At 40.7% G+C, this 19,545-nt stretch overlaps 1 protein-coding gene across 1 annotated transcript in view; it reads right to left on the bottom strand.

The window, feature by feature from the left end:
- Parn (poly(A)-specific ribonuclease) overlaps positions 1-19,545 on the bottom strand; it is a 149,666-nt gene that overhangs the window by 70,888 nt on the left and 59,233 nt on the right. Inside the window, exon 21 of the mRNA XM_055597779.1 lies at positions 16,610-16,684. Coding sequence (XP_055453754.1) covers positions 16,610-16,684 — 75 coding nt within the window. The remainder of the gene's footprint in view (positions 1-16,609; positions 16,685-19,545) is intronic.

Here is a 19,545-nt window from a genome sequence, read left to right as displayed (position 1 = left end):
ATTTTCACAAACTATAAATTAGAAACTGAAGTGCACTATCACCAATTCTTGAAAGCCATGGCCCATTTATTATGCTGTGTGGCATTTATAGGTGTGGCAGCTTCCTAGATAAATTCAATTTGGCCTCAGTCTAAAGCTATGAACCAGTGTAAATGCAAAAAACAGCTTTCCAGACATTTGCAAATAAACAGAGCCAGCTTAGAATGACCTCTAATGGATCTGCTCCACAGCATGGAGCACCCTATTGTTCAAGGCCTGTTCCCTCATCCAAATGATCTACCTGATACCCGATGTCTGGGTGAAGCCCAAACTATAACAAAAAAAAAAAAAAAAAAAAAAAAAAAAAAAAAGTGGTATTTTATTTTTAAACATGCTGTAGTGAAAAAGAAAAGGAAATAGCAAGGCTTGTAGAAGAGACAATATTCACAATCTGATTGCTCACGCACCAAATGTAGTTTGCCTTGTCTGCCTTCTCTTCTTGCCTCTTGAATCTTCATACAGGAGGCTGAGCTTAGGCTTTGCCTAGTCTAAGAAACCTTCTCTCTGACTTGTGTCTCCTGAGCTGCCTTCTGTCACAATGCTGGGTCTCTGTGACCTGCAGGTATTTCAATGATACCATCAACTTAAGAACCTCACAAATATCTTAATTATTTCTCTGTCAGTGAAGAACACTGAACATGAAGACCTATTACATCTAGCACTATACACTGATAAAATAATATAAAAGGAGGGGCTTATGTTCATTTAAAATATAATTGCAGAATGCATGCCTATACTTTAATCCCAGTACTTGCGAGGCTGTGGCCAGCAGGGCTGTTCTAAATTCATAGCCAACCTGGACAATACAGTGAGGTGGAGGCCAGCCTAAGCTACAGAATGGGGGTCTTCTGTCAGAATAAAAGGAAGGAGGGAAGAAAGAAAAGCATGCCTGAATTTATTTCTTTTTAATTATGTGTGTGTGTAGGTATGTGCACCTGAGTGCAGGTATCAGCAGAGGCCAGAAGAGGGTACCGGGTCCCCTGGAGTGGGAGGAATTATATGCAGGTCCCTGTAAGAGCTGCCAGCAGTCTTACCAGCTGAGCTGTCTCTCCTGCCATGTAAGCATGTATAAATGCGGCCTGCTCATGTATAAGTGATTGAGTCACGGTGTTAATAGGTAATTAAAATTAACACTGTACTACAAGTAGGTCTTTTTAAAGCCACATAATACTATATAATAATTTCTAACTTACCTATATAATAACAAGAAGAAGAATCTGTAGGGAAATAACTCTCAGCTTCAAAGCATGGCACTATTATTTCTCTAGCACAGCACCTAGGTCCTGATCTCTGATGCAATCTGCAAATTTTATAAAGTGTGGAGCACCAATTCATACAGAGAAAGGGAAACAGGTATTCCTGCTAGCTGAACAAAATAACTGGAAGCTTATTAAATTGGAAGTAAATTTAAGCTTTAATCTATGAAACAGTTATTTGAAGCTACTGTTGCTTTTTATAGTAATACCAGCTGAAAACTATGTATTAATATATTGAAATAAGAAGAACACGGGGTGTAGAGTTAAGGTAAATCCTGCTCTCAGTGCTAGGAAGGTGGCCCAGGTGATAAAGCACCTGCTGCACAAACATGAGAACCTGAATTTGAAACCCCAGCACTCACATAAAAATCAAGGCATGTCAGTTTCACACCATCTTAGTGTTCTGTTGCTGTGAAGAGATGATATGAACAAGGCAACACTTACAAAAGGAAGCACCTTCCTCAAGACCCAGCTATACCACTGCTAGGTATATACCCAAAGTTTGCTCAAGTACACAAAAGGGATATTTGCTCAACCATGTTTATAGCAGCTTTATTTGTAATAGCCAGAACCTGGAAACAACCCAGATGTCCATCAACGGAGGAATGGGTACAGAAATTGTGGTATTTTTACACAATGGAATACTACTCAGCAATCAAAAAGGAGGAAATCATGAAATTTGTAGGCAAATGGTGGGATCTAGGAAAGATCATTCTGAGTGAAGTATCCCAGAAGGAGAAAGACAAACATGGAATATACTAGCTTATATAGACCTAAAACATATGATAGACATAATGAAATCTATACACCTAAAGAAGATAATCAAGAAAGCAGACACGGGGTAAGATGATCAATCCTCATTTAGAAAGACAAATGGGATATGCATTGAACGTATGACAGGAGTCTACCACAGAAGGCATCTGAAAGACTCTACAGTGTTCCAAAGTAGATACTAAGACTCATAACCAAACCCTCGGCAGAGTGCAGGGAATCATATGAAAGAAGGGGAGTTTGATGTGGAAAGGATAGGAGCTCCACAAGGACCAAACATATCTGGGCACAGGGTCTTTTCTGAGACTGACATGCAACCAAGGACCATGTATGGATATAACCTAGAACCTCTGCTCAGATGTAGCCTGTGGTAGCTCAGTAACCAATTGGTTTCCCATAGTGAGGGGAACAAGGACTATTTCTAACAGGAACTCAATGACTGGCTCTTTGGCCTCCCCACTGCCCAAGGGAGGAGCAGTCCTGTTAGGCCACAGAGGAGGGCTTTGCAGCCAGTCCTGAAGATACCTGATAAAACAGGATCAGATGAATGGAGAGGAGCTCCCCCCTATTAGTGGACTTGGCAAGGGGCACGGTGGAGATGAGGGAGGGAAGGAGGGAGGGAGGGAGGGAGGGAGGGAGGGAGGGAGGGAGGGAGGGACTGGGAGGGAATGAGGGATCGGGACACGTCTGGGATACAGAGTTAATAAAATGTAACTGATAAGAAAAAAATAAAATTCAAAAAAAAAAAAAACAAAAACAAAAGGAAGCACTTAATTGGGGACTTGCTTACAGTTTTGGAGGGTGGTCCATGACCGTCACAGTGGGAAGCAGACAGACAAAGTGCTGCAGCAGTGGCTGAGTGCTCCCACCCTGATTGGTAAGCACAGGAAGAGAGACATTGGACCTGCAGTGGGCAAGCCACCCCAGTGACACATCTCCTCCAACAAGGCCCTGCCTCCTAACCTTTCCTAAATAGTTCCCCTAACTGTGGACCAAGCAAGCCAACATATGAGCCTATGGGATGTCATTTTCATCCAAGCCACCGTAACAATTATCAATCCCATGGCTGGGGAGGCAGAGACAGCCAGTCTAGATACATTAGCAAATTCTAGGTTCTGTGAAGTCTACCTCAAAAATTAAAATGGAGAACAATTGAGCAATATACCAGATGTCAACCTCTGGCTTCCATATGCACTCGTGCATGTGTGTGCATGTGTGTGTGTGTGTGTGTGTGTGTGTGTGTGTGTGTGTGTGTCCGTGCACACACACATACTTCCCTCACAAGTACCCAGGTCACCATCACTATCAGTTGTCTTCAACCCAGTGTTTGCTGGACATCTATAGCATATAATAAAGTGACAGCCATGCTGCCATAGAATTGAAGTGGGTCTTCACAAACAAACGTATCTTTTCAAGGAAAAGACAACTAGAGACTCAACCAAAAAAGTGCTATCCAAAACCACCATAAATAAAAAAATATTTCATGTTCAACTTTTCAGAATAGGGTAATTCCAAAAGTTAAAGAAAATTACAGCAAAACAAATTCCACAATGAGAAATGAGGCCAAAATTACACCAAGTCAGAAGAAGTGCTGTTCTGCTGGCCACGGTAAGAATTCTAACAACCAGATTCCTCTTTGTACCATGAGGTACCATTCTCCGTTTCCATTTAGATAGGCAACTACACCTGTTCCAACTGCGAAAACCAAAATGGAGAGAACACAGAGCCGAGAACCTCCTGTGACTCCAAAGCCCCCAGAGCATTGTTGGTAACACTTTCAGCAACACAATAACATCTCAGATCAGCTATTTATATAATCAAGTCCCCTAAAAATTTTGTTTTTGTTTCAAATTTTATTTTTAAGACTTTCAAATTTATTTCATTTTGTTGTTTTTAAACATAGGCTCTACTTCTGTAGCTAGAGGTTACCTTCCTATTTACTGCTGGAGTTATATATATGAGCCGCTGTAGTACTATGAATAAACATGGCCCTCACAGACTGATAGACCTGAATGCTTGGTCACCAGGGAGTGGGACTATTGGAGGTATGGCTTTGTTGGAAGAAATGTGTCACTAGGGGTGGGCTTTGAGGTTTCAGATGCTCAAGCCAGGCCCAGGGTCTCTCTATTGCTGCTGTCTTTAGATTAAGATGTAGAACTCTTAGTTCCTACTCCAGCACCATGCTTGGCTGCATGTCACTAAGCTTCTTGCTATGACAATAATGGACTAAACTTCTAAAACTGAAAGCCAGCCCCAATTAAATATTTTCCTTTATAAGAGTTGCAAATGTCATAGTGTCTCTTCGCAGCAATAAAAACCCTGACAGACAGCCATCGTGACTATTTCATTTTTTATTGTAGACAAGAATCAGGACAAAACAATGTCCATGCATAAAGACTAGCACAGCTGATCAGAGTACCAAAAGGTCATCCTACTTAGTGACAACAACAACAAAATGGCATCAGAAGCCCAGAAGTAAGGGTCTGAGAGCCAATGCATTTCTCAGAGACCCAAGTACAATGAGCAGATTGACCGCACTGTTCTATATTCTCGTTGCCCCAGCATCAAGAAACATTTGCTAAGAGTTAATTTGACTACCGCAGCCAATCAAGCAGAGTGAGGTTTGCTTTGTAAAGTTTACTGCATAACACTGGGAAGTAAATATGGGCCAGCAAGAGGGCTCAGGAGGTAGGTGCTTGCAGTACAACCTAATGACCTGAGTTCAATCCCTAGACCCACATATAAAGGAGGAAGGAGAGAACTAACTCCAGAGTTGTTCTCAGACCTCCACACACATACACACATACAAACACACATATACAAACACACACACACACACACACACAATAATATTGATATTTTATAAAAAATAATCATGATAAAAACAAGAGTAACAGGGAAATTATGACCAAAGTTAAACAAATTTAGATGAGACATACCATACTGTATTCCTGATTATAAGTATCATCTCTAAATAAAGATGTCCAAAGAATAAAAATGTTCATTCAACAAAAGTAGAGCCCTGGGACCACAAAGGAAAAGCAGTGACATCTGCAAGTGAAAAACATTATTCTAATCCTCAACCAAAAGAATAAAAGTGCCAGGAGGTGGTGGCACAGGCCTTTAATCCCAGCAATCATAAGACGGAGGCAGGTGGATCTCTATGAGTTCAAGGCCAGCCTGGTCTACAGAGTGAGTCCCAGGACAGCCAGGCCCACACAGAGAATTCCTGTCTCTAAAAATAACAAAGAACAAAAACTAAAAAAGTAAATTAAGTGTTCAATAGGAAATTATCAATAGCCAGGCACAGTGGCATATGCCTTTAGTCCCTGAGGCAGGTTGATCTCTATGAGTTCTAAGCTAGCCAGAGCTACACAGTGAGATTCTGTCTCAAAAACCAAACAAAAAAAATTACTGATGAAAAGTTATTCAACTAAAAAGACACCAATCCAAATGTCAAATTGTATTTATAAACATGAAACACTGCTGAGTACAAAGAACATTAAAAAAATATACATTGTTGTTATAAATAAATAAGTATTGGGCTATTATGTTTATTATTTGCCCTATAATTTTTATGGCAGTAAACCCAATATCACAATCAAATAAAACACAGACACCTGTGTTTTATAATTGCCTTATTTACGTTGGGCTTGGCAGATATTCCACATATGCTGTCTCAATGACCTCACCTCCCAGCCTCCACCCAATGCCATCCACCTTAACCATTTTTATTTGGCCTATCTCCCATCCATAATTCTATAAATACTTGCTTATCCTTCAGCTGGATCACTTTCTTCATCCACACCATCCTCGGAGTCCTTCCTCCCACCTACATTGTTGCTTCTCCATGCTAGCCCATCCTAGCATCCTCCTTCCTCCTCTCTTCCTGTTTGTCTCTGAAGCCACTATCTGTCTCTGAAGCCAATGCTGCCATTGCTACTTTGTGAGAGCTGAGCCAGGAGACAGCAGCCAGCTCTGTTAAGTTTGTTCATTTTGTCTCTCTCCCAGGAGGCTGTCTTTTGTTTATGAGTCCCTCTTAAAGAGACAGTAGGAGACAGCTTTTGACAGCATAATTTTTAGGTTTTAAGCTTGGGTTGTCTTGCTGGGAGTTTATTCCCCTCCTCTCCCAAAAATTATGATAAAATATGATTTTTAAGGGTGTAAATACATAAAATTAGTTGGGTGCCATTTGAAATTATTGTATAATTATTATTTGTTCATTGCAGGGCACGTGCAGGGCTGGGATGTAGCTTTGCAAGTAGAGCACTTTCTAGCATACACAAAACTGTGTCCATCCTGAGTACACATTCATCAGGCATTATAGCATGTGCTGTGAGGTAGAGTCAGAAGAATAACAGTTTAGAGTCATCTGTGGCTCCATACTGAGTTTAAGAACAGCCTCAGATCCACAAGACTCTGTCTCAAAACATAAATAAGTGAAAATACATAACAAGCAAAGAATAAGATATTATAGATGTAACACTTACTTAGATAGCACACATGCCAACTGAAAGGAAACTCGTTTATCTGCCATCATTTTTGCTAACTGAAAAGACTAAGCAACTTTGTCTTTGCTTTCCTATGTAGTTTTAACTTCTATGCATAAAAAAAAAAAAGATGAGTTTGTGAGGACAAGAATATAGAGGTGTTGCTCAAGCAGTCAACACAAGCAAAGCCTAGAGACCACTAAGGAACAACGACAAGAAAAGGAAATTACTAACTTAGAAATGACATTTCTTCAGACTTGAAAATTATCAAAGACCTAGACAAGGACTGAAGAACAGATGCTTGTGTACTGTTTTCAGATGCTGATTTCCATGCCCTGAGACTGTTGAACCATCACCTGTATCCATGTGATGTAAGGAATGCTCCTCAATTATCTCTGATTGGCTAATAACATTGCTCACAGCCTGGTTTGGGCAGAAGAGAGGTAGGTGGAGTTGAGGTTCCTAGGCTTGGGGTCGAAAAGAACCACAAGGCAAAGAAGGATGGGAGGAAGGAACAAGATGGAGAAGAAGGATATGGCCTGATGGAGCAGATCTAGCCCAGACAGGAAAACTTACTGGCAAGTAATGGGGTGTGTAGCTTAGAGGTTTGATATCTGCCTAGTTCTAGTGCTTTAAAGCTTATAAAATAAATTATAGTCTATGTGTTGATTATTTTGGGAGTTAGCAGCGTTAAAGAAAAACTGTTGATTTATTAATTTCATGTTACAGATACATACTAAGTGCTAATTTAAAATAGGTCAAATAATGTAAACATCCAAAGGAGACCAACAGAGATCCTAAGTTATTTCCATACATACAATGTAACAATACAAGACACGCAAAAAAAAAAAAAAAACTTTTAGGCAAATAGCAAAAGCATAGGAAATGCCAATGACACACTGAAAATACAGATTCAAGGGCTGGTGAGATGACAGAAAGTAAAGAAAGCTGCCCTACAAACCTGGTAACCTGAGTTTGAACTCCAGAAACTACATGAGAATAAACAGAAAATTCACACAATGAACTTGTCCTCTGACCTTCACATTTCATACCTAAAAGAATGTACATACCTAAAAGAACATGCACAACAATACATATAATAATAATACATAAACTCTAAAAATACATAAAATCACCGTGAGTTTGGGCTGAGTATAAGTGAGGTTCAGTGGTGAGGGGCTGGTATGTTGTCTCTACCATCATCAAAACAAACACCAAAAAAGATTCAAAACCCACACTCAAAAGTCAAAACACATTTAGTATTTAAAAAATTATGAAAATACTTACATTTAGCTTGGCATTGTGGCACAGGTCTATGATCCCAGCACTCAGGAGGCAGGGGCAGACAGATCACTGTGAGTTCAAGGCCAGCCTGGTCTATAATGAGTCCAGGACAGCCAAGGCTACACAGAGAAACCCTGTCTCGAAAAACAAAAACTGAAACAAAAAGGAAAGAAAATACTTACCTTCTCACAATCCCAGCATTCTGAGGCTAAGGCAGGAAGGGATCTGAATTCCAGGATAGCCTAGACTACACAGAAATACTCTCAGAAAAGAAAGATGCTGTTTGAGGTGGGTGACAGTCAATGTAGAGACTCATAAGTGGTCACAGCAAGAGAAGAAATGACCATGGAGGGCACATCACTGAAGATGGGCGGGGGGCCACGGAGAGAAGGTCAGAGCCAGAGAATGGGGTGAGTGTTCTGAAATGCTTTCTAGAAGTGACATGGCCTTGTACTCAGAAGAGCTCTCAGAAGCTGAGCTGGGGTTTTTTTTGTTTGTTTGGTTTTTGTTTTTTCTTGGAAGGGAGGTGCTGGGGCAGGGCTTGAGTACTGAATTTAGTCAGCATTTCAAAACTAGTGGAGAAGAAGCTTGGGGGACAACTGGCAGTGAAAGGCAGCTAGGGGGTGGGAAGCCATTTTTCTTCAGGTGTGACCACTGGTAAGCAGCCCAAGTTCCAATAAATAATTCCGCATCCATGCACATGAAAGCAATCCTAACACACACACAAGCATCAAATGGGAGAAGAGGTTCAGGCGGGTATGATAATGCATGCCTTTAAAGAAAGGAGGAGTTGTGGCTTTTTTTTTAAAGTAACATTTAATTATTTTTATTTTACAGGTATAATGTTTTGCCTGAATTCATATCTGTGCCACGTGCATGCCCAATGCTTGAGGAAATCAAAAGAGGGCACAGATCTCCTGGAATTGGAGTTACAAATGGTTGTGAGCTGCCACACAGATGCTGGGAACCAAACCCAGGTCCTCCTCAAATGGAACCATCTCTGAGGCCCTATTCTTAGACACTGACACAAAATATTTCATTTCATTCATATGACTTTCTTTCCTTTTCTTTCCTTTCTTGAAGCAGGGTCTTACGTAGCCCAGGCTAGCTTTGAACTTTTGATTATCTGGTCTCTTCTTCCTTCCAAGTGCTGTGATTATAGAGGCATGCCATTATGTTCAGCAACACATACCTTCTTAGAAATACCATTCCAGCCAGGCAGTGGTGGCGCACACCTCTGATCCCTGCAGAGGCAGAGGCAGATGGGTCTCTGAGTTGAAAGACCATCCTGGCTTATAGAGCAAGTTCCAGGTCAGCCAGGACTACACAGAAAGAAAAAGCAGGGGTTTTTCAAGAGAAAAAGTAGGGGTTAGAAGAAGAAAAGGTGAAGGGGGGGAACCACCTTTCTTTCAGCTAACTAAACTACCTAGAAGCTCTGGATTAATGTTTTTAAGTTTCCAGAACCCAGTACTTATGTGAAGAAATTATGTCATTTAAATCCACAAAGTAAATCACCAGGCCCCTCCATCTAAAACAATCTTATATATTTAAGAACTTGTTGCAAGCCAAGTCACACAGTACAGAACTGGGAAATTGATAAGCAAGGAAAAACATCGTTTGGTTCTTTTGTGAATATTCTGTATATTAACATTGTTCACAGTAACAATGAGCCAACAAAGATGCTAATACTTTGGAGACATGTGTTCAAAGGAAAGCAAATAAATTTTCATTGGCCAAAGGAAATTAGTTGGGGTGTGTGTGTGTGTGTGTGTGTGTGTGTGTGTGTGTGTTTGTGAGCTGAACCTAAGGCTTTGTGCATGCTAGGCAAGCATTCTAACACTGAGCTATATCTTCAGCCTTCTTTCTACTTTTTATTTGAGACACAGTCTCACTAAATTGCCCAGGCCGGCCTTGAACTCACCCTGTAATCCAGGAATGCCTTGAACTTGAGATTTCCCCTACCTCAGGCTCCCAAGCAGCTATAATTCTAGGCCTGAGTCATCAGGCTCCATTTGAGTTAGAGTCTTTTCATAAAGTATTGTTAAACAAAGAGGCAGTTTTCATATGACAAATGGTATGGCTGAGAGACAGGAAATAAAGGGAGGTGCTAGAAGGGCATAATAGTTAAAGGCAGGGCAGGGCATTGTGGCTCTAGTTGAGCAAGAACTTAACAGAATGATCTTCCACTGCAACAGCTGCTAGCTGGAGATAATGCAGAGTCAAGAGAGCAGGAAGATGGCTCTGAATAGGTAGACTTGGAAAAGTCAAAACAGTCAGAGGATGCATTCTGGTGGCGGGGGGGGGGGGGGAGAGCCTGTGCCTACACCAGTACTACAGAGACTCTGACCTAAGGGCCAACTGTCATTAAAAGTGGTTCATGCCTAGGTCCTGTAAGACTTTTTTTTTTTTTTTAAGACTCTTACTATGTATTCCTGGCTGTCCTGAAATTCACCTGCCTCTGCTCCCTGAGTGCTGGAATTTAAAGGCGTGTGACATCATGCCCAGTTGCCCAAAAAGGTTTTTTAAAAGTCTCTTATCTTTCTGGTATGATGAAGGAAAGAAAAAGTGTGGTGTGACCAAGGGCAACCGTGAATGAGAGAGATGCGCTTACAGAAAGAAATCAAGAGAAGGACCCAGAGTATGAGCAGGCTCAGACCAGTCTCCAACTGGCTTGTGTTTAATATGCATGTTTATATTTTTGTGTGTGTATAGACGTTTGTGTGAAAGAGTGTGCACAGGCCAATGCATGTATACATAAAGAGGTCAGAGGACAAATATGAACCCAGGTCATTAAGATAGCAATACAAAGGCTTTTATCCAAGAAGGCATCTGCCAAGTCTTTGGAGGACTCTTTAACTCGTGCAGCAGTTTGTAAGTTGAGTTACAATCTAAGCTACCTCCCATCACAGACAAATAAGTCCAAATAAGCTGTCTGTGAAACTAATACAAAACCGCAAAACCTTTCTGATGAATACAACCGAATCCAGGTAGTAATCACAGTGTATAAGAAACAATTCCAAAGTGACTCAAAGACAAAGACAGTACAAAAAGACCTAGAACAAAGGCATAGAAATGTGTGGTATAAATTATGTTTTTCATTTTCAGTACAGTATTTTTAAAACTACACTTTGTCATGAAACAGGGTTTGTATGATGATTCTGCCCAACCCTGTTCTGGGCCACACTTAAGGTGAGGCTAAGACATTCAATAGGTATATTTCACGTGGTCCAACTTAATAGCCTTTTTACTCACAATGGGCTTATCAGCAAGCTACCCTACCACAGGATAAGCAGCATTGGTGTAAAGATTTTTTTAAAAAAATCCATTAGACCAGCTTATTAGAAGAAGAATGGTCATAGAGTAATTAGTCAAAGACCCCGAATACTGAAATAAATTGTTTAGTCTACACAACAGAAAGATGGGGGCGGGGGAAAAGCGAGTGTCCTATGGAGGTCTGTGTGTGTGTAGTAATAATCTTAGGAGTAACAGCAAGGGAATATGAAAACAAAGCCTGAGATTTCCCCAAATCTGGTGAAATCTGCCAGTTCTGACAGGTTAATAGAGAAATGGAACTAGAAGTATACCACAATCTCGGGGCTTATGCTAAGCATGTAAGAGACACTGTGACTCCACCCATAGCACACACACATTAAAATTAAATAAGCCATGGCTAGGTGTATTAACAGTCAAACTCATGAAAAACTCCCTGGGCACTGTTGGGGAAGCTCAGGTCCAGTGCCCAACACCATGTAAAATGAGGTGTGTAGCGCATCGCTGAAAACCTAGCACTCAGGAACTAGAGGCAAGAGAGGACCTCTAGAGCTCACTGGCCAGCCAGCCAAACCAGTAAGGTCCAAGTTTGTGTGAGATACCCTATCAAATAGTAATAAAGTGGAGAGCAATCTAGGAAAACACTAACACTGATCTCTAACATTGATCACTAACACTGATGCACACACATGGTTTAATAATTAGTATATGGTTTCCTATAAGAAGAGAACTTTCATTTTCAAGAGGTCAAAAAAGTTTTCAAACATTGGTTAGAATTAGCAATGCCAAAAAAAAAAAAAAAAAAAAAAAAGACAGTTGTCAACTTAAATGGAACTCTTTGATTATAAACAACAAATAATTTGTATCAGAGCCAAAGAAGCCATTATGAGTCAATATATAAATGGATACCTAATAATTTTTTTCACCGATATATTATTGATGTGACAGACCCTCTGTTTCCACTGAAATGCTTGTATAATTTGTTTAAGATAGCATTAACAGGATTTGTAGCGTGAGGTAACCTGGGTCCTTGGCATCATCAAATCACTACTATGAGAAACAAACTTCAGGCTGGAGAGATGGCTCAGTGGTTAAGAGCACTGGCTGCTTTTTTGGAGGTTCTGAGTTCAATTCCCGGCAACCACATAGTGGCTCACAACCATCTATAACGTGATCTGATGCCCCCCTTCTGGCCCACAGGTCTTGTTGGAGTACTTAAAAAAACAAAACAAAACTAAAGAAGAGAAACAAACTTCAAATTCTCTCAATGAAGCATCCATACAGGTTTAGAACTCAGAAAGAGAAAACCAGCCATGAGATCTATCCATGAAGTACAAAAGGAATTTCCAGGTCATGTTAGATGTGTGTGATTTCTTTAATCCCATGATACTGACCAGGTACTGATCAGGCACTGACTGTCAGCTGGCCACCATGAACACAATAGATAAATCTTCACTTTCAGAGTATACTCTATGAGGGTAACGGAGCACCCAGAAAAAGATGCTTCACAGGCACTGGGGGTAGGGCTGATATCCTGGCTCTGCACAGGCACTGGGGATGGGGATGGTGTTCTAGCCCTGCAAAGTTCTGCAAAGGAAGCCTGAAACCAGTAGCCAAAGGTGACAATTACACTGAGCAGAGGCAGAAGAGTAGGATGCAGCTCATTCTGCAAGAGGGAAGGAAGCTATGCTCAGGGACTCAGCATCAAGCTGCTAACGGTTCTGTGCAAACTTATCTTATTCAAGCAAAGGAGACAATATTATCTTCAAAGATGGCTGCTGGCCTCAGTGGTACACACCTGTAGCCTACTGGGAGGCTGAGGAAGGAGCAGTGTGTGATCAAGGCCTGCCCAGGCAATGTACCAAGGCCCAGTTCAAAAGAAAGCTTAAAAAGGGTTTTGGAGTAGTAGAACACTTACATTGCATGCATGAGACCTTGGGCTCCATCCCCACTATCATCTAATAAATAATGAATATGAGATGTCAAGCATCTACTTAATCTAGGAGAGGAAAAGTAAATGTCACAACTTCCCCTTAGCCTATTTCCCATATTGTCCATTCAAGCCCATTTATTTACTCATGCTATAGTAAATACTGGGCTGAAAGGATTTAGTGGTGAACAAGATGGACTCAGTATTGTCCTCAGGGAGGCAAAACAACCAAAGAGTCAAAACCATATGTCTACACATCATTCTGACACATGACTTCTGACATACACATCACTGAATAAAATACTTAGCTTAAAAGTTAGCTTAAAAGTTACTACTCAGAGCAGGGTATGGTTTTAGTTCCAGCATCCAGAAGGCAGAGGCAAGAGGATCCTTATGACTTTAAAATCAGCCTATAGTGACATCCAGGACAGCCAGGGTACAGAGAGGTCTCTCTACATAGAGAGACCCTGTTTTAAAACAAAAATGATACAGAAAACTATTGCTCAGGAGCGACAGATGCAGCTCAATGGCAAACTGTACACATAGCTCTTCCAAAAAAACCCAGGTTTGGTTCCCAATGCTCAGTCAAGAGACTCACGACTCACTCCAGTTCCAGAGGATCCGACATCCTCCTCAGACTTCTTCAGACACCTCATGCATTTGTGCACACATATAAACAAATACACACATAAACAATGAAGATAGAGTAAATTATTTTTTTAAGTTACTTTTCAAAGAATTTTCCAGTAAGTCCAGAAACAATCATCATTTGGCATCAAAAATACCATAAAAAGAACAATGATAAATTATACACACGAATAACCAAATTATGCTGTCTTTTTAGTGAATTATCATTAACTGACGCTATGCAGACTTCAAAACACCTTTACAGTCTCATCCCTACTGCCAACAGAAAGGACCAGAATTAGACATTTTAACATCCATGATCATTTGTCAGAACTCTGCTGGGAACTTAGTGTCATGATCTCGGTGCACCTTTATAGCCACCTGTGAAGGGACTGTGATCATAGACTGGAAACCTGCAAGCCAGAAGTTTTTGTGATTCACCAAAGATACATACTGACAAATGACTGGGCTATTGTCAGTGTCTAAGTCAGTCAACTAAAGGCCTGGACATCCCTTACTTCCCATAGCAAGGCTTCCAGAGCAGGTGCAAGTCAGGAGGAGTTCTCCTTGCTCTCCTTTCATTCGTACTACACCCTCTCCACAGCCTAAATTCGGGCACTTGTTCCCTACTGAAGGCATCATCATGCTCTAATAAGCTGAACTCTTTGTATTCTATGTCATCCATCAAAAGACTAGGGAAATGACTATTAAATGCCAAAGCAAAAACTGAAAATATACAACAAACAGAATCCTTTACACCAGCATCCGACATGATCTCTGATGTCATGAGTTTCTGACAAACACCTCCCGTTTTCAAGCAGCCAGAACACAAGCTCACCAAGCTAATAAATGTCAGCTGTACAATACTTACAGCAGCCCAAACAAGTGCATACTATCATCCTTACTGCACAGAGATCGACAGCACTTAGCAGGTTAAATAACACGCTGGCGTCACATGCTGTACTGACCCCAGAGTCTAAGTTTTTACCTCTACAACACATCCTGTATCTCTGAGATATAAAAATTAACAGAAATATCAAAACATTTGGACCAGAATTTGCATATTTGTAGAAGTTTGAAATTTTAACACGTTATATCATCAAGTACATTATGCTAGTATTTGGCACTTGAAGTAAAAAGAAAACAGACAAGCCTGGGGTGGTAGCACACACCTTTGATCCCAGCACTTGGGAGGCAGAAGCAGGCAGATCTCTGTGAGTTCGAGGCCAGCCTGATCTACAGAGTAAATTCCAGAACAGCCAGGGCTACACAGAGAAACCCTGTCTTGAAAATCAAACAAACTAACAAAGGAGCAGGCTGCTCTTGCAGAGACCCAACTCTCAGTATCTACGTGGTGGCTCACAAACACCTGCAGCTCCAGTCCCAGAGAACCTGATGCCCTCTTCTGGCCTCCGAAGGCACTAGGCCTGTACGAAGTACACAGACACCCAAGCAGGCAAAATAAAAAGAAAGAAATGAAAAAAAATTGAATAAAGTGTTTTTAAAAGATAGTAGAATTAATGTCAAATTATTTAAGGATCAACAAAAGATGTGGTGATCCATCTTTCCAGAACCCTATTTAAAAGCAAATGAACTATCATTTACTTTGCTTGTAAAAAGAACATTTGACACGAGTTAAACAGCATGAATAAATTACAGCTAAACAGTAAAAATACAAGATGAACAGGCCAACGAAATTGAGAGGTGCCACTTCTACTTCCCTCCTTCAATTTTGCTACTTTCAATTAGCTACTTCAAATTCTCAAAGTATAACAGCAACTTAATTTAGAAAAAGCACAATAGGAAGAGAACAGAATAGAGGAAAATGAGGAAAAAGATCAGTGCCTCATCTAACACAGAGTTCTTAAACTCCTTCTAGTATTATCTAGTCTGCCCAAGACAAATGGGTATGTAAAAACAGAGATGAACTGGAGAGATGGCTGAGTAGTTAAAAAAGCTCTGCTCTTCCAGGTTCTATTCCCAGTGACCATACAGTGGCTCACAACAAGGACAGCCAGGGCTACATAGAGAAACCCTGTCTCAAAGCAAAACAACACAAAAAGCTACTGCTCCAGGGGATCTAATGCCACAAAATCTAATTTTTAAATAGGTTTATACTAATAAATCATTTACTGATTGATAATAAGTCATTAAAAACTAAATTAAAATAATTATTTGGTAGCCAGACATGATGACACATGCCTTTAATCCCAGAACTTGGGAAGCAGAGGCAGGCAGATTTCAGTGAGTTCAAAGCCAGCCTAATCTACAAAAGATAGAATATCGATTAAAAAAAAAAACATTTTGGCATACATATAATTTTGTTACTTGATAAGACAAAAGCAATTTACATATGACTATGCTTGTCTGCATTAACTAATGTGATGGATGCTGAGGAATGACATAGGAAAATGTGAGCTCTTTCATTCCCATCATTAAACCACTATGCTCTGTAAGCAGAAAGCAAGAAGAACATTAAGACACTGCAGCTAGAACACATGCTAATCTGGACCTGAGGCATTTCAGGTGGTTGACAAGGGTGCTACATCACAGGAGAGCATGCACAGCACAAACACAAGCTGTGTGCTCAAAAGGAAGGCTGGGGTAAAGCCATAAACAACATGGACAAGCATTGCCTCTGCTTCACAATGTCTCATTTTAAACTGTTTGATCACAGACACTTTTCTCTATTGTCAAATTTTCAAATCCCACACTGTCATATGACACTACATGGAGTTTTGAGTCACAGTTTAAGTATCTTTAGATTAACTCCATCTTCTTCTCTACATGTTATACTTACTATTTTTTTTCCCTTCATTTCATTGACAAGCTCAAAAATAAACTGAGCAGCCAGCAAACCAGCTAGCTACTTGAAACCACAGCTTTCATGAAGGTCACTCCCCACATCATTAACACACAAAACAGATGTCCAGGACACTAACCAATTTGTACTTGTTCCGGCTGGCTGAGAGAAACAAAGGCTGATGTGTCATCAATCCAGGATATCTGAATGTTACCTGTTAAAAGTGAATTAAAATGAAGTGAGCCTCTAAGCATTTAGAGAACCATACAATAAACTCAGTCTGACACATTTCAATAGAGTTAGGGAGATGAAGTGCTAGTGTAAGGCTGAAAACCTCAGCACTACCCAGCTTACTGAAAACTTTCAATCCACTACTTACTTCTGTTAAAAGAAGAGGCTAGGAGATGGCTCAGTGCATAGCAGCACTTGCTGTGCAAGTATGAGGACCTTAGCCCAAACCCCTGGTCCCATATAAAAAAAAGCCAGGCCTGTAACTCCAGCACTGGGGCCTGGAAACAGGAGGATATCAGAAGCTCACTGGCCATCCAGCCTATGACAGCTTCAGAGTCCGTGAGAGATCCTGTCTCAACAAGACGGAATAAGATTGAGAGTGCCACAGCAGGGTGTGAAGTGCATGCTTGTGTGTGTGTGTGTGTGTGTGTGTGTGTGTGTGTGTGTGTGTGCGCACGCACGCTTTCAAGAGAACAGTCAAGAAACCTTTGAATTTTTGTTTTAAAATCAAAAGAGGGTTAGAGAGATGACTTGGTCAGTAAAGTGCTTTCCTTGAAAAGCATAAAGACCTTACTTTGATCCCAGCACGCATGCAAAAGTGACCACAGCTGAGTATGGCTGCATGGCCAGTACTGGAAAGGTGGAGATGGACAAATCCCTGAAATTCTTGGGCCAGTCTGCCTAGCAAAATTGGTGAGGTTTGGGTTCAGTGAGAGACCTTACATTAAAAAAGTAAGGTGGAAAGAGCCAGTGAGCCCTCCATGAGTGCATTTTCTCAGCGGGTAAATGCACTAGCAGCCAAGGCTGATGACCTAAGTTCCATCCCTGGAACCCATGTGTTAAAAGAAGACAACCAACTCTTATAAGTTGTCCTCTAGCCTTCACATATATACTCTGGCATGTGTTTGCCCATACACAATTAAAAAAAAAATGTTTTTTTTAATTTAGAAAAAAAAATAAGGTAGAGATTTAATTGAGGAAGACATCTGGCATCAACTTCTGGACTTTACACTCACACACACCAAAACAGTGATAATAAATTTTAAAACTTAAAAAGAAAAAAAAAGGCTTAACTCCAAGGTCATATCCCAATCCCGTCCAGTCTTGTGCCTGGATTAGAAGTTATTTATCTTTGAAGGTCACTAACAAAACTGACAGATCACACACAGTCAAAGAATGTTACAGTTACTCTACTTTATAGACTACTATGGCTTTGATATTTTTGTTTCTGTCCATGTTGACATTTAATCTCCATTAGCAGCTATTCAGATATTGGAAACAGTCTGATGGTGGTGGCCCATACCTTTGATCCTGACACTTAGGAGGGAGAGGCAGGCAGATCTCTGTGAGTTCAAGGCCAGCCTGGTCTACAAAGTGCGTTCCAGGAGAAACCCTGTCTTGAAAAACCAAGGTAAATACATACATACATACATACATACATACATACATACATACATACATACATACATACGACATTGGAAACATAAAGTGAGAGAATAAACTGAAGCATAACTGATTCATAATACTTAATGATGGGTCTTGGGGAGTGACCAGGATTAAACTCATCCAGTACAGTGTCCTTTATGGGAGCTGAAAAGAGGGAACCTGACAAACACACATGCACAAAGACCTGTTGTTCCACTCTTGTTCAAAAGATGCCTTGTGTTACCTGGACCCTGACAGCAAGAAGGCCGTGACTACAAACTACCAGAACTCTGAGCCACACACCCAGGCTGTGACAATCAAAAATAGGTTATTCCAAAGACACAAACTGTGGAAATGACAAAAAGGGATTATGATTAAAAAAAAAAAAAAAAAACAACAAAAAGCAAAAACATTACAGACTGAAGGAAAATTTGGTGTTGAAATCAGGCTAAGTAAAAGAGTGGAGGACAAGATAAAGAAGGATGCAGAGAGAGACAGCTGTTGAGATGGCTCAAGTACAAAAAGGTGCTTGCAGCCAAGCTTGACCATTTCCAGAATCCATATGGAGAGAACTCGTTCCTACAACTTGTCCTCTGACTTCCTTCCACATGTACTCCATGAGACATACGTGTATGCTCTCTCACACACACACACACACGCACATATAATTTTAAAAATGTGGACAGAGAAAACCAGACAGGCTGACAGGGAGAAACAGCATCAAAAAGTGCTACACTGAGACAAGGGAGGGGCCACAGCCAGGATACAGTGAATAAATTATAATAAATAATAATAATTAATTAAAAATGCAAAAAAGTGCTACACAGAAGTCAACAGTATGTATGAGCAGACAGGGAAGCAAGGGCAGAACCCAGAGGCTTCAGAGGAGTAAAGAGGATGAGGACTTGCTAAAAGTTTCCACCCTCACTGCCCTTATATAGAGAGTAAACAGCTCTGGAATTTAGCAACAAAATTTCATTCTACTGAGACTTTCAAAGACTGGGAATTTTTAAAAGCCATTTAGTTTCACTATCAAAGTGAAACAAACAAAATCTCTGACTTCTAACTTCTCAGTAAGACAGTACCGTGACTTCCCATGCATCCCTCCCTGTCAGCTGGTCACTCTCTGCCCAGAGTGGGCAGCTGCCTCGAGATAAAGAGTGCTCGTCAGCCGTGAACAGGGTTGCTGCCACACTGCTGAGTACCTTCCAGGGCCAGCTTCTTCCATCCTACTGTCATGCCAAGGCCACAAACATGTTGCTATCCCTATTATAAGTATTGTTGTTTCTGATGAGAGAATATTTGCCCAATGTCACACATTAATGTTTGTCTTATCAAAACTTTACTGTAAAGAATTTGAAAACACACACACCACACACACACACACACACACACACACACACACACACACACACACAC

Source organism: Psammomys obesus, unplaced genomic scaffold, assembly GCF_907164565.1.
Source record: "Psammomys obesus unplaced genomic scaffold, mPsaObe1.curated_primary_1811, whole genome shotgun sequence".
In the NCBI taxonomy this organism is placed as follows: domain Eukaryota; kingdom Metazoa; phylum Chordata; class Mammalia; order Rodentia; family Muridae; genus Psammomys; species Psammomys obesus.
Note: the sequence above shows the minus strand (reverse complement) of the source record. Positions and strands in the feature narration are given on the sequence as shown.